Source organism: Lichenostomus cassidix, chromosome 5 (genome assembly GCF_008360975.1).
Source record: "Lichenostomus cassidix isolate B80296 chromosome 5, HeHo_3.0, whole genome shotgun sequence".
Taxonomy (NCBI): Eukaryota; Metazoa; Chordata; class Aves; order Passeriformes; family Meliphagidae; genus Lichenostomus; species Lichenostomus cassidix.
In genome coordinates, this window is record NC_139486.1 from 40,968,010 (window position 1) to 40,981,864 (window position 13,855).

The following is a 13,855-nucleotide window of genomic DNA, read 5'->3' on the forward strand; positions in this document are numbered from 1 at the left end:
CCCATACCTGAAATGTACATTGCCACAAAAAAGTGTATACCCTGATGAGAATGACAGACTGAATACAGTCACACAAGGGGCATTCCTGTTTATTTTTCTTTCTTCCACTTCTCCCACTCACCTAAAGCTACCTCTGGTGCTCATCTAGCTTTCCACTTAATTATCCTAATCTGATAAAACCAAAACTGGCACAAGAAAGGAGTGCATGGCCAGACGGACTGTGAGCTGTTAGCTTACCTAACCCCTATCACATTTAAACTTCAGTTTATCAGTTTAAAGATCGTTAAAGCCCTTTACAAAAGGGTGGTCTCAGACCCTTTCCCAATAATAAATGGGCTTGAAGAAAAAGAGGTGATTTGCCCTAAGTTATTCTGAAATACAGTACAACAGAATCCAGTGACTTTACGTAAAAATGGTAGAATTTATGGCTAACAACAGGGAATAACTGGAGACCAGTTAGGCAGACTTGATGCAAAAAATTCTTGAGATCTGAAAAACTTTTCATCCTTTCATTGAAGGAGAACTTTGCCAATAATAAATTATTTTCCCCCTCTAAAACCAGCACCATAAATCTATAGGAAAAAAAATTCAGAAATTAGTCAGTACTTAAATGTTACACTTTACCTCCAGTTCTTTGAGGTAGTTAACCGTTGTTTCTTGTCTCATTAGTATTACCAAATCATGTGGGTTTCTCAAGTTCATTGGTGAATCCACCTGCAAGACATTTTAACAGTTCATCATGTAAGACATTCTCCCAATTACAGTGATTTTAAAGGAAGGCAGTTATGTTCATTCAATTACAGTTTGTCTGTTCAGAGGTTTTCTGTCCAGTCAACATTCATAGTATTCATCCATTATGAAAATCCATAGAATTAACAGCATTGTCATTTCAGAATCCAATTCAAACCATGCTTTAATTAATCAGTCACACAAGTTCTAAGCATAAGAGGCAAGTAAATTTCCACACTAAACACTACTAAGAGTACCTACTGCTGAAATACTAGATACCTTAAACTGCAATCACAAAAGCTTATTTTCTTTTATAACTTTAAAATTCCTCCACCACGTCCCTCAGTAGGCATAAATTAGTTCAGCTTCAACTCCCCTCTACAACTAATTTAACACATTGGCTTACCATTAAGATCACCTGCCTTCAGGATTAGTAAGTAAAGGAACAAAATCAAGAGGGAGGCAGGTGAAAACTGGAAACTGCTACAGAAGACCATACTACAGCTTCCACAGCTCTGCACAGGAATTCACAGCTCCATGAAGAGGGACATTAGAGGCAAGTCACAGAGAAGAGCCCCTAGCTGGGCTCAGTAAACCATGGCACTTCACCCCACAGCTGAAACACCTCAGCCTTGTCCTCATGCTGAATTCTGCTGTCTCACTGGCTGGGGGAATGTCCCTACAGTTGAGAAGGTGCTGTAGGAGCAGCTGAGCTGATGTAAAGGCTCACTTCCAGCCTTCCAGCCCTGCTTCCTTCCATGTGTCAGTGTGACAGCAGCACACTGGCTGCACACCAGCTGTGGTGACCACCAGGATCTCCTGGCAGCTAAGCCAAACTCAGGAGCTGAACAGAACATCACTCCCTCCTGGTTGTTTTACCTGAACTACTACACTAAATTAGTTCATGAAGGATTCAATGAGCATGAGAACAGAAACAAGGAAATAGACAGGAGTATGTGATGACAGGATGTAAAGACAAGGTGATGAGGACAGCAAGATCTCCCATTTTTAACACTACTGTTATGGTTAGATGGTTAGAAAGCATCAAGATGTTTTCCCTGGATCTGCTCAGTTTCTGTTCACGCTTTCAAGATACAGAACGAGCTGCTGCATGAAGATATGAGCACTTACTGGTATCTTAGCACTGACACCCCTCAGTGGGCTGTCCACCCCTCTGACATCTGTGAAAACTTGGTGGCACTACAATTTAATGGAAAAGTCTGCCATATATACACATGCAGGAGAACCTCCCGAGCTCCAGCTCTTCCTTTTCTGTCACCTTTCCAAACAGCTCCGACACATTTCTGTGACACTCTCTTACTGCAGAGAACTGCATCTCCAGCATATTTTCTGGTCATCCTAATGTGTCCTGTCAATCAATTAAGCCTTGGTCTGTATGCTCTTGTGGTTGTGAGTCAGATATGAAGCTCAAATTAACTTTCTTTGGACTACTGACGGTAAAGTCTATGTTGCAAGATTCTTTACCAAGTAATGACCTTGTCCTCTGAGATACAAACATTTGTTCCTTTTACTAAACCCTAAGAGTGGTTTTGGCTAAATGTTTCTTCCCAAAGCAAAAGCTTCAGTGCTTCTTTTAATATGGAGTCATTTTAGCAGGTGGCTACCTATAGGTGGCTACCTATACAGTCCAAATAGTTATTTACAATTCATTTTCTGCCTTAACAAATTAATTCTCTTATATCACCAGATGAATAGAAAACAATGAATGCTACTGACACTAGTCCATTTTTACACTATGAATCTGGAAATTACGGATTCAACTGTGGCAAATAAAGGATGACCAAGTATCCACTATGATGCAGAGAAGCACAGAAAATACCATTTCAAAAAAATGTAATGATTTTGTTCGTTGAAGTATTAAAGACTACAGCAATTTATTTATAGACATATTTCCTATTTCCTCCTATGGGCCCCACCTCACTTTGAACTGGTTGCACACAAAGCCAGAGTTATGCACTGAACGTAGCACTTGTTTATGCTTCATTTGTTAGAGAAATGACTGTGGTATGTGCAAATGAATGAGAGATGAATTTGCAAAGAAAATAAGGGTAAGTTTTACTGTGTTTAAAGCACTTCATCACCCATTCCAAAACAGCACTGTTCATATGACATCTAAAGGCTGCTTGCATGATACTAACAGACACTGAGGCAAAGTCAACTATCAGCTCCACTTCCAGTGAAAAACAGCATCTGGGCAGCGACTTTTTGCAGTAAGTTATGGAGGCATCATCAATTAGAAAACCTTAGTCTGAAAGATGAAGGATCTTGGCTTATCATTCATTCAGGAACAGAATGATATTCAGGGTCAGCTTCTGTTTTTAACTTTTGGTAAGACAGTCCCATGAGAGTTAGGTCTGAATGCAGTATTTGAGAATTTGGAGTGGTATGTTACCAACCCAGTGTGTGTGGGTTGACAGAAAAGCAATGCAGCAAGTACCACACTCCCATCAACTATTATCTGGCAGCAGAAACCAAAGTGGCAACAACAACCAAACAGCAGTATCCAGCTCCAGCTGTGCTGGAGCACTTTGTGACAGCCCATGGGAAGGAACCACACTGGAGAAGTTCATGGACGACTGTCTCCTGTGGAAGGGACATGACATTGGAGCAGGGGAAGTAGTTCTTCTTTGGAGGAGGAAGCTGTGGTAAAACCAGTGTGTGATGAACTGACCACAATGCCCATTCCCCATTCCCCATCCTCCTGTACCACCAGGGGGAGGAGGTAGGGAATCAGGAATAGAGTTAAGTCCAGGAAGAAAGGATGTGTTGCGGGAAGGTATTTTTAAGACTTGCTTCTATTTCTCATTACCCCACTCTGATTTGATTTGTAATAAATTAAACTAATTTCCTCAAGTTGAGTCTGTTCTGCCTGTGGTGGTAACTGGTGAGTGATCTCTCCCTGTTCTTATCCAAACTCTTTAGCCTTCTGTTGTATTTTCTCTCCCCTGCGCAGCTGAGGAGTGATAAAGCAGCCTTGGTGGGCACCTGGTGAGCACTTCATAACCCTCTTCTCCGCAGTGACAGACAGATGGCTTTTGAACTGAAACTTATTCATCTCAGATCCAGCCAGCAATAATGTCAAGACTTGGAGTTCATTATCCAGTTTCTTACAACATTCCTCCCTCTCTCAAACACATTTTCTTCACAGTGCCAGCCAGTTCTACAGCTGCAAAAAGACAAAGCTGACATGCTCAGCTGTGAATAGCACCAATATTGTGTTTGAGAGCAGTAACGACACCTCGTGAAGAATACAGTGAGTAAGTTACAAACAAAGGTTTGCATCTGCACAACCTGCACAGCACAGATATGAGTAGCAGCAGTGGTAAAGGTAAGTAGTGGGAAGCAGGATGTGCTGAAATCAAGAAGACACACTTGGAGCCCTGCAGGGTGTGCCACCTGGATGCTCCCACTTCACTTGTGCTGCTTGTGCTCAAGTGCCACCTAGCATCTTCCTGCTGTCCTGTGCAGCCCTATTCCCAAACCAGGGAAATTACACCCTGAATACAAACATAAAACACACCTGAACTTTGTTATGAGCTACTGCTTATTAAAATTCAAAGAGATGACAACATGCCCCAAGGATTTGGAAAAGCCCTCACATCTTCACTCACCTGTCAAATAATTCTTGAATCAGAAATACAACAGTCCAAATAAAAGATACTTGACGGATACTTGGAGACTGTTCTGGATTATACCCCTTCCTTCCCGCAATGAAGACTCTAGGTAGACTTCAGAGGATACCTGTTTCATTCAAGTTTCATGTCATTCTTGCTCTAACAAACACTTGCCACCTTCACCCTTTCCTGCAAAGTCTGTTGTGCTTCACCACCTGATTTGGGGAGTCAGACAGTGCAAAATACACAGATACTGTGACTTAGATAATATTTTTCAAAATGTAAGCAACTTTCCACAAGGCTCCTCTGGGATGAAAAAGAACAGATGTCAACATACATACAACCACAGCCTCATGGTGTGGAGAGTGGAGCTCCCTGCATCAGAGGAGACCCTTTGTCCAACTTACTCATTTTTAACTCGAAGTGTTTGGCTAATGGCAAAGCACCAGATTCATTTACTCTTCCTCCAAAGTATTGAAACTGTGACATACAAGACGAAGCGCCTGAGATGCAAGACTTTGACTTCAATTCCAACACAGTAAACAGGGAAAAAAAGCAGTGCTGAAAAGCTTTCTTTGAACCTTTGACAGCTACTGTAGTTACACTGCAGAAAGCCTGCCAGTAAAACACTTTTAGAATAAATGCTCTCTGTTCAACTTTGCCCAAAGGTGGAAGTTTCTTTATAAAGCACAGTTTAAATTTATTCACCGTCACAAAGTACACCAAGAACCTGATTCAGCTAGAAACACACAGAATTTGTGTAAGGAAAGAAGACATCAAGAGTTGAATTAAACCCTGAAGTTTTAGAGTGTCCTATGTTACTTGCATATATCAAGTCTCTGAGCAATTTTGCCAAACCTTTCAGTACATTTTTCCCAACAATCCAGTTACATTGCACCAGGAAGTAAATTTTTTAAATGAGGGTCAATGAATGCCTCAATCAACTATTCTTAAATGAGGCTTTTAAAAAAGTATGTGGAAACCCCATTGTTAACTGAGGCACAGGCACATCAAAATCAAAACACCTGCTAGTGCCTCTGCACATCCTAAAACCATTATACTACAAGCAGAAGGCAGATTATTAGAGTGAAAAGCTGGAAAACACGTTATATCAAATGATGGCATACAGAAAAATGGGCTCCCCGTATTTGTTTTATAGGCAGTGGATGTTATGTCACTGTACAAAATAAAGGCAATTCCCATTCCAACAGGCTGGTACTTATTGCAGTCTTGAGGGGGACCCAAGGATCTGAAAAGTGCTGCTTGTCTTTTGGTATATTCTTGCTGTCTTGAGATACTTTACACTCCAACATAACGCTACATGGTATTTCTGAGACAGCCGCAAAACTGTACAGGTTTCAGTGCAAGACAAGCTACAAAACTGGAAAATAAATTCTTTGACTCATCCAAATGATGAGTAGGCAGTGTCAAAAGGTACTTGTTCCAAGGAATGTCACTGACAAATTCACACAGAAAAATGATGTTGAAATGAGCTTTTGTAACTATTGAGTAATTTTAAAGCTTACTGCTACAGAACCTGTCAGTAAACAGCACTAGATATTTTGATATTATTAATACTAGCTGTGCTACAGGGAAAACGGAAATTTTAAACACTTGTAGCACTTCAGAAATAAAACCTAACAAAGTTGCAGTAATATTGAATAGCTCTGCTCAACTGAGATCACACAGGCTATGAATATCATAGGTAACAGATCTAAATACAAAAAGGGAGAATGAGACTTTATCACCACATGTCTGCAAAGTGTTGCTGGTCATATTTGAGGATATAAGTTTCCAATTTGTATATTTGAGGTAAGGTTTGTATTCTTCAGTAGCCTTACACTCAGTTGAATCAAAATGAGACAAGAGAAATCATTCAGACATACATCTACAGTGAACAAGTACTTATTTTCATAAAGGCAGACTGGTTCTTGACGTCTGTGCACCGCCAAATCCTAAAAATTTCAAGTGTTCTAATATTGAAAATACAGACAGGAAGACTAATAATTAGACTTACAAAATACCTAAAAAATATTAACCCTGAGCAGTAATTTCTTCAGCAAATGAACAACAGAAAACCCATTCATTTTTTTGGTTAAACTGTGAAGGAAATTACTTTATCCAAGTGTCTATTTTCAAAGCAGGCAACTACATGAAACAACAGTGGATTTCAGAGTCTTGCTGACTTTGCTCTTTCAGGCTTTGGTGGGTCTTCATGCAAACATATGCTTGGACCACTTCCAAGGCTACTCTTCAGCTGTGAAGCTCACAATATAGGGAAGGCATTCCAGGCACCAAGCATAACTTTCACCACTGAATAATCAGTTTTGAGAAGTTAATTCATACAATCTTTTCAGATTGTCCAACCCTTATTTTAAAAGTGACAGAAAACAGGATGAGAAGCCAGGAAATCAAAGTGTGAGGATTGTAAGAGAAATGGGACCTGGGAACACACTGTGTCTAGAGAACAAAGGCTGTACAAAAACACTTGGAGTTGAGGAATGAGCAGGACATGCCTACACATGGTCAGAGACCCTGATACAGAATTCTGGACTTACAGACTGAACCACCTCAGCACTTACTGCCACGCTGAGCTAAATCCAGACATCTGCACTAAAGCTTTTCTGTCAGCAGTCAAAACCTGGCATAAGATTACCTGCTAGACTGTGGCAGGTGTGAGGGGCATGGCCACAATCAGCTGTATCTCAGCAGCCCTTTGGATCTGCCTCTAGCTCTTCTCTCTTAGATGCAAATCTCTGACTGCTGAGTTGAGAAGAGTGGAAGCTACTACTCCATCACTGCTCCACTGATTGAAACATTTGCATTTCTGATGCCACACACAGGCTACCACAAGGCCTATTTTTATAAATTCGGATCTAGCTGTAATGTTTGCAGCGACACAGAAATACACAGGCTGTGCTCCCCTGTGAGCTGGCAGCGCTGGTGTAGTGCAATTTTTAATCCCCACCTGAGAAAAGGATGTTAAGCAACTCAGCCATTCACTATGCAAAATGTTCAGGTTCAAAATTATCTCATACACTTACGTAAAGGCAGAAAATTTAAAGAGGGTTTTTTTTTCTTCTCCTAAAATTACTGTTTTTCACACCACATGAAGGCCTAAGTCCTACAGTCCTCTGGTGATCAAAACAGAAATTCTAAACCATTACAAGTTTTCCTTTCCTTGAGGAAAAGCTGACCTATGCCTCAGAAACATCCTGCTTCAGCTCATCACACTAGAGCTGGATAACATCTAGTGGTCTACAGAACACTCAAACCAACCCATCCAGGTGACTTTGAACACCTCATAAAGAGGCACTGTTTTGGGGAAGGAATGCTACCACCTTACACGCTTCAGGAAAAACGAACAATTTTTTGTGTGTGTGTGTATGTGGGATTTTTTTTGTTTCCTTGTTTTTATTGTTTTGGGGTTTTTTTGTTTGGCACGCAATAGACTTAGAAGGATCAGAAATTTGTCAAGAAAGAGCTCATACAACCAAGCAAACTAACCTTTAAGAGTAAGAGCAAAGCAAACATCCACCCGTCATTTTCAAGATAGGACTGAGTGACTGCTTAATGTATCACAGAAGATGCTTTTGTAAGCAGCAAACAGCTTTTCATTTGGCTGCACTAGAATTCCAGCCTTCCTTGGGTTTGGATGGCTGATTTTCCTGTATTCTTAAGCATATGGACCACTGCTCTCATCTCAACCTGTTAGCATACATGGGCACTCAGATGACAGACAAGAGTAATGCATTAACTAACTCTAAAGCCATCTACGAATCAACTTGCCTTGCTGCTACTTGAGGTACACTCGTATTCAAACCTGCAACCAAATGAACAACTGTTAAGTACTGTTGCCTTTCTCTACTGCCCTAAGCCAGAATTAAGCACACTACAGCATTGCAGGAAATTCACGTCACACTCACTGAGCAGCTGGTTGTCTTAGTCCTGAATAAACTAGTCAGCATTGCTGCTTCACTCTCCAGATCATCTCTAATGAACTTCAAAACACATGACAACACATTAAAACTAAAACAACATTTCGACAACTCAGATTCCTTGCCAGAGGCTCTTTCCTCCTGGCAACACTTTCCCAGTCCTGCTTTGGACCATCTGCCTGGAAGGTTTCTATGCTTCTTCTTTTAGTTTAATTACTCTCACCTAACTTCTTCAGTGTTTACAGCAGTGTACATAAAGGCAGTCCTTTGAGTTCCCATCAGCTTGCGCAGCTTTAATCGCCTCCATCAAGGGATCTCTAGAAAGACCCAATTTCAGCTCTGGTATGTCAGGTCTCTCTGAGCCATGGTAGCAGTTGGTGCCCACCATTAAAGCCATGAAAGACTACTGAGACTGTTTCCTGCATGCTTTTAATCTGCCAATTATCTGTTCTCTCTTTACGCTGAGTTTCTCTCTTCTCTTGAAGTCCACTAGTACTTCTGTAGAGTGACTAGCTTCCCTACTGGCAGACAAGCACTGTCTAAAATCAGTTATGTATTAGCCTGAACTTTATACTGTGAGTTGTGAAATGAAAGGCTTATAAACATGTGCACTGAGCAGATATAATCTCATTAACGAGAGACGATTACTCAGTCTCTGGCTTTGCAAGAACACACATCTGAAGGCAGACTCAGACTAAAAGAAGACTATGAACTGATCCAGAGAACGATGTCTTTGATCTGAAAACTGACTACTAGAGCAACAGATACAGCTTGATGGCTTTTTTCTTGATGGTTGAGACTTTGAGGTATTATATGCACTGCTAGTAATTTATTTTGTCATTTAGAAATGCCCACTAGAAACTTGAACAGTTTAGCACCTGAACCTGCTTAGCAAGTACTCCCGTTTACTAGATGAGACTTGCTGATATATGGAAAATTGTTCAGTCTGTGTTAATTTTGCCACTTGCTGCCAGGTTGCTGTAAGGCTAGGAACTCAAGTGTGAGCCAAGGTATACCTGTGGTCTTGCATCACAGAAAAGTCAATCTCACTTGAATGTAGTCTCACATTAAATGCATGCACCCTTACTGCACTGTAAGGAGAAACAGCTCAGAGAGATTCTATGTCTATCATGTAAAATAATCTCACATTTCCTCCCTCAAAAACATTTCAGCTACTATATCTTGTATTTAGGTCAAGATCTGTGACTCCTGCTGTCAGCTCCTCATGCATAGCACACTTTGGCAAAAAGGATAACAAAGCTCACAGCAGCAAACTCAAAGCTACAAGGAAGTCAGTTGTCACTGGTGCTCAACTGCATATCAGATAGTGGCTTATTTAGCAGCGGAAATGTCTAGGTCTTACTATCAATTAAGTTTTGTCTACATCTTATTTATATAGGCTTCATCCAGATAAACCAAGGTAATCCAAGTGAAGACTAATCCTGCTGGTCTGTAAAAAGTTGGTAATCTTTAAGATGTGTTTCAGACTTTAAGAATGCTAGTATTTCCAAAATTAAATAATATAAATGCTAATTAATCTCACCACTCTTTGCCACCAGCAGCCAGTTGCAGTCAGAGACTGCTGTGCTGGAAGCATTGCAATGAGCAGTGCAAGGTCCAGCAGTGGCTGACCACCAGCAACATCCCTCAGCGACCAATACCAGTCTTTACTACGACAGCTCTTTACTACTGACAGTGAAAAAAAAGAACCACAAGCTTGGTGTCCTCTGCAAATGTGGTGTGGGGTGGCCATTGCAGGGCTTCAGCTAAACAAGGGGATGGAGAAATGGGCTGACAGAGACCTATCTTGTGAAGTCAACAACGGCAACTGCAAGCCCATGGGATTAAATGGGCCCATGCAGCAGGAAACGCTGGGGCTGAATGAAAAAACACATTCCAAAAATGGCATTTGGGCTCTGGTGGGGAGAAAGTTGGTTTATGAGCCAGCCATGTGCCCTCTCAACTGAGGCAGCCAACTGCACCCTGGACCACAGCAGCAAGGCTGGAGCCAACCAGGCAAGGGGTGTGATCATGCCCCTCCACCAGGCACCCCGTGAAGGCATCTGCTTCAGCTTTCTGTCCTTGCTTTGAAGGCCTGCAGAGCACATAGCATGCTCCCATATGTTGTTTGGGAACAGAGGTTCCCATTGCCAATGAATCACAGAGTATTTCAAGTTGGAATGGACCCTTGAGTTCTCATGATACATAACAACTTAACTAAGAATATTCTGAAAAAGTAAAGCAAAGGGATGCGCTGCAGGGAAGTTTGAGGCTTTGTCCTGTTACTAAGTTCTTGGTATTAGGAGAAGGAGCTTATATATTTGGAATATTGTGGTTCTACCAGTGAACTGATAAATCACTTAGGAATCTTCCAAGTGCTGCCCAGATGCTGCTTGGACTCTGACACATTTGGTGCTGTCATCACTGGGGAGCCTGTTCCAGAGATTGACCACCTTCTCTGTGAAGAACTTTTCCCTAATGTCCAATCTGAATTTTCCCTGGTACATCTTCATTCCATTTCCTCATGTCCTCTCACTGCTTACCAGAGAGAGGAGATGAGCACCTGCCCCTCCATTGCCTCGCTTGAGGAAGTCATAGGCTTGGTTGAGGTCTCCTCAGAACTAAGCTGAATGAGCTGAATGACCTCAGCTGCTTCTTGTAAGTGCTACCCTTGAGAGCTTTCATCACCTTGGTTGCTCTCCTCTGGGAGGGCACACAGTCTATCAGTTTCATGTCCTTATCTTAAGGCACCCAGAACTGCACACACTACTCAAGCACTCAGTGACTGCACCAGTGCAGTGCAGAGTGGGACAACAATTCCTCCCTGCTGTTGGACAGTGGAGTTCATCTGTCACTTTTGCTGTTGACTGTTGAACCACTACTACATTTTTGCACTTAAAACAATATTGAAGCTCTCTACAAAACTTATCTACTGATTCTCCAAAACACAAGGAAGTGGAAAAGATGAAATTCAGAGGTGCCATACACAGCTGGCAATGGCAATAACCACGATTTAAAGTATAATTTTCCTGAGAGCCAGGGAGATGACATTAACAGATGCCGAAATGCATCTAATTACAAAAAACTCACTGGACAATTGGCAGCACTATCTTCCAGGTACCAAAGAATCTGGCTCCTCATATTCCAAGTAGCAACATATTTATAATTGGAATTTCCTTGCTGGATATGGGTAAATTAATTTTGACCATGCAGTAAAGAGAAGTTATTCCACAGATATTGTTTTATCACCTCACCTACAGGCCTTGAGAACTTGACAGAGGGCACGTGGGAACGCCCCTGCTTACAAAGCATTTGGGACTGTCACAGAAAAGCAAACTGCATAGCAATGGTACAGTGGAAACTTCTACCTGTACCATCAGCTGACATAATGAAATGCCATTCCTTACAATCAGTAATGAATTTAGCTAATAAGATTTTCAAGCCATTTTATCTAATTGGATTTTTCCAAGTCACAGCTGCTTTTCATGCAATAATCAAAATCAACACCTGACCCAAATTTTGCAATATACAATCAATATACACACACAGATGCTTCCAGACCATTATCATATACTTGCACCACTTCCCCACTATGTTAAGTGAGGAAAGGAGATGAGATAGCACTAGAAGAGATGTCATTAATTAATTTATTATTAACGAGAGTGTGAGAGTGCCTGGATCCACCCAGACAGTCGGAGAGCCCGAGAACCATAAAGGCAGTAAGAGTTGCCTGCAGAGAAAACTCTGTTCCACCTGTCTGAGGACCTGAATGCATTTTCGCAGAAAAACCCGACAAAAAAATCCTCACAGATGGAAGGTGATAATGGACGTTCATGTCCCCACTTTCCTATCCAGGGGGAAGGCCACACTGTTTGCTACAGCGATCAACTCTTCCACTCGAGAGGAACCGATCAGATCTGACACAAAAGAGAATTTCTAGAGCTGCTCCCTTTACAACAAAGAGGACGGCAAGCAACTAAAAAAAACTCAAACATGAAATACAGACCGACTCTTTCAGGCCGCTTGGCGAACATGAGGCACAGAACAAGACATCAGAATAAGCCATTTGGGCTCAACCCGCGAGGTTACTGCCGCCCAGGGCGTGCGTGTGCTCCTGCAAGAAGCTCACACGCCGCTGCTTCTTTCCTACTGCCAGCAGGAAGGAAAAGCGGCGGGGTCGGGGGCGGCTGGATGTGAAAAATCGCAAACTCACTAACAGCTCATGCTGGCAGCGAGGAGCCCGAGGGCGCCCAGGGCCAGCCCCGCTCCCGGGGAGGCACGGCTGAGGGCCGGCTCGCCGTGCCGCCGCTTTCGCCGCCGAAGCGGGACCCGGCCTCGCGCCGGAGGCTCCCCGGGAGCAGCCCTCAGCAGGAACGGCCGCTGCTCCAAACACGGATCCGGAAGAAATGCATCCCCGACTCCCCCCGACCCACCGGCCGCCCCTGCCCGCTGCCTCGCCGCGGGGCTCCGGCAGATCCAAGCCACGTTTCACGAGCGACGCCAGCTCGCCGCCGGAGAGCCCCGTGCCGGGGCCGCGGGAGCGACAGGCACCGCCGCCCGGCTGCTGTACCGCTGCGCGAACGGGCAGGGCTGCGCACCGGGCCGAGGCCGCCGCACAGCTCGGGGCACGCCGGGGCTACGGGTGAGCGGCGGCGCGGACGGGAGCTCTCCGTGTTTCCGAAGCCCGGCGGGCAGCGCCCCGCGTCCCCCGGGCCGCTCACCTGCTGCTGGATCTTGCCGTCCTCGGTGACCACCCAGTGGGTGGTGGCAGCGGCGGGCCGCGTCCCCGAGGCCAGCAGCGAGCACAGGCCCAGAGCCCAGCCGGAGAAGACCCATGCCCGCCCCAGCCCGCCCCGCCCGGACGCTCCAGCCGCCGCCATCTTCCCCAATCCCGGCCTGCTCGCACCCCCCGGAAGCGGAACGGCCGCCGCCGCCATTTTGGGCGCGGGCGGAGCCGCGCTCTCGGGGCGGGGCGGGGCGGGTCGGTGCCTGAGGCGGGGCGGGAGCCGTCGGCCGGAGCGCACCTGTCCCGCGGCAGCACCGCGGGGCCCTGGAGCACCGCTGCGGCACCGCTACGGCACCGGCTGCCCGCGCGGGGAGCCGCTCCGGCCAACGGCGCCCGCCCGCACCTGTGGCTCCTGCCGCTAACGGCGCAGCCCCTGCCCCGAGCACAAGGCCGGCGTTAAATTCCGACAGGCGGCGTGCGGCGACATGCTGAACGCTTCAATTTGAAAGAGGTAATTTCTGTCTAGGGCGCGCTGCAGCATTTGCCACGACAGCCCGAGGGCACGACTTTGTGCCCAGCGCGATCCAAAGCGTACCTGCAGCCATACACACACAGTCAATGCCGGCCCTCCCAGGAGCTGGGTGAAGAGCTCTGAAGGACACATCGCTCCTTTTGCCCTCTAATACTTTCCAGTTACACAGCAAAACCTGAACTTTTCCTTTCCTGTTCTAGTTAACAGTAAATACGAACCCAGCAGCGAGAGCCTGTTTTCCCAGTCCCGAGAGAAAGCGAAAAGCTGCCACGTTCAAATTTGGGTCTGTTCGATC

The 13,855-nt window shown here is 44.5% G+C and overlaps 1 protein-coding gene across 2 annotated transcripts in view; it reads right to left on the bottom strand.

The window, feature by feature from the left end:
* The window catches only part of TTC17 (tetratricopeptide repeat domain 17), a 56,575-nt gene extending 43,272 nt beyond the window's left edge, over positions 1 to 13,303 (bottom strand). Inside the window, exons 1-2 of one of the 2 annotated variants that reach the window (XM_085062634.1) lie at positions 13,024 to 13,303; positions 625 to 714 (exon numbers count right to left, since the gene is read on the bottom strand). In XM_085062634.1, coding sequence (XP_084918760.1) covers positions 625 to 714; positions 13,024 to 13,239 — 306 coding nt within the window. In that variant the 5' untranslated portion in view covers positions 13,240 to 13,303. The remainder of the gene's footprint in view (positions 1 to 624; positions 715 to 13,023) is intronic. The other variant, XM_085062635.1, reaches the window with a different exon arrangement.
* Between the last annotated feature and the right edge of the window lie 552 nt (positions 13,304 to 13,855).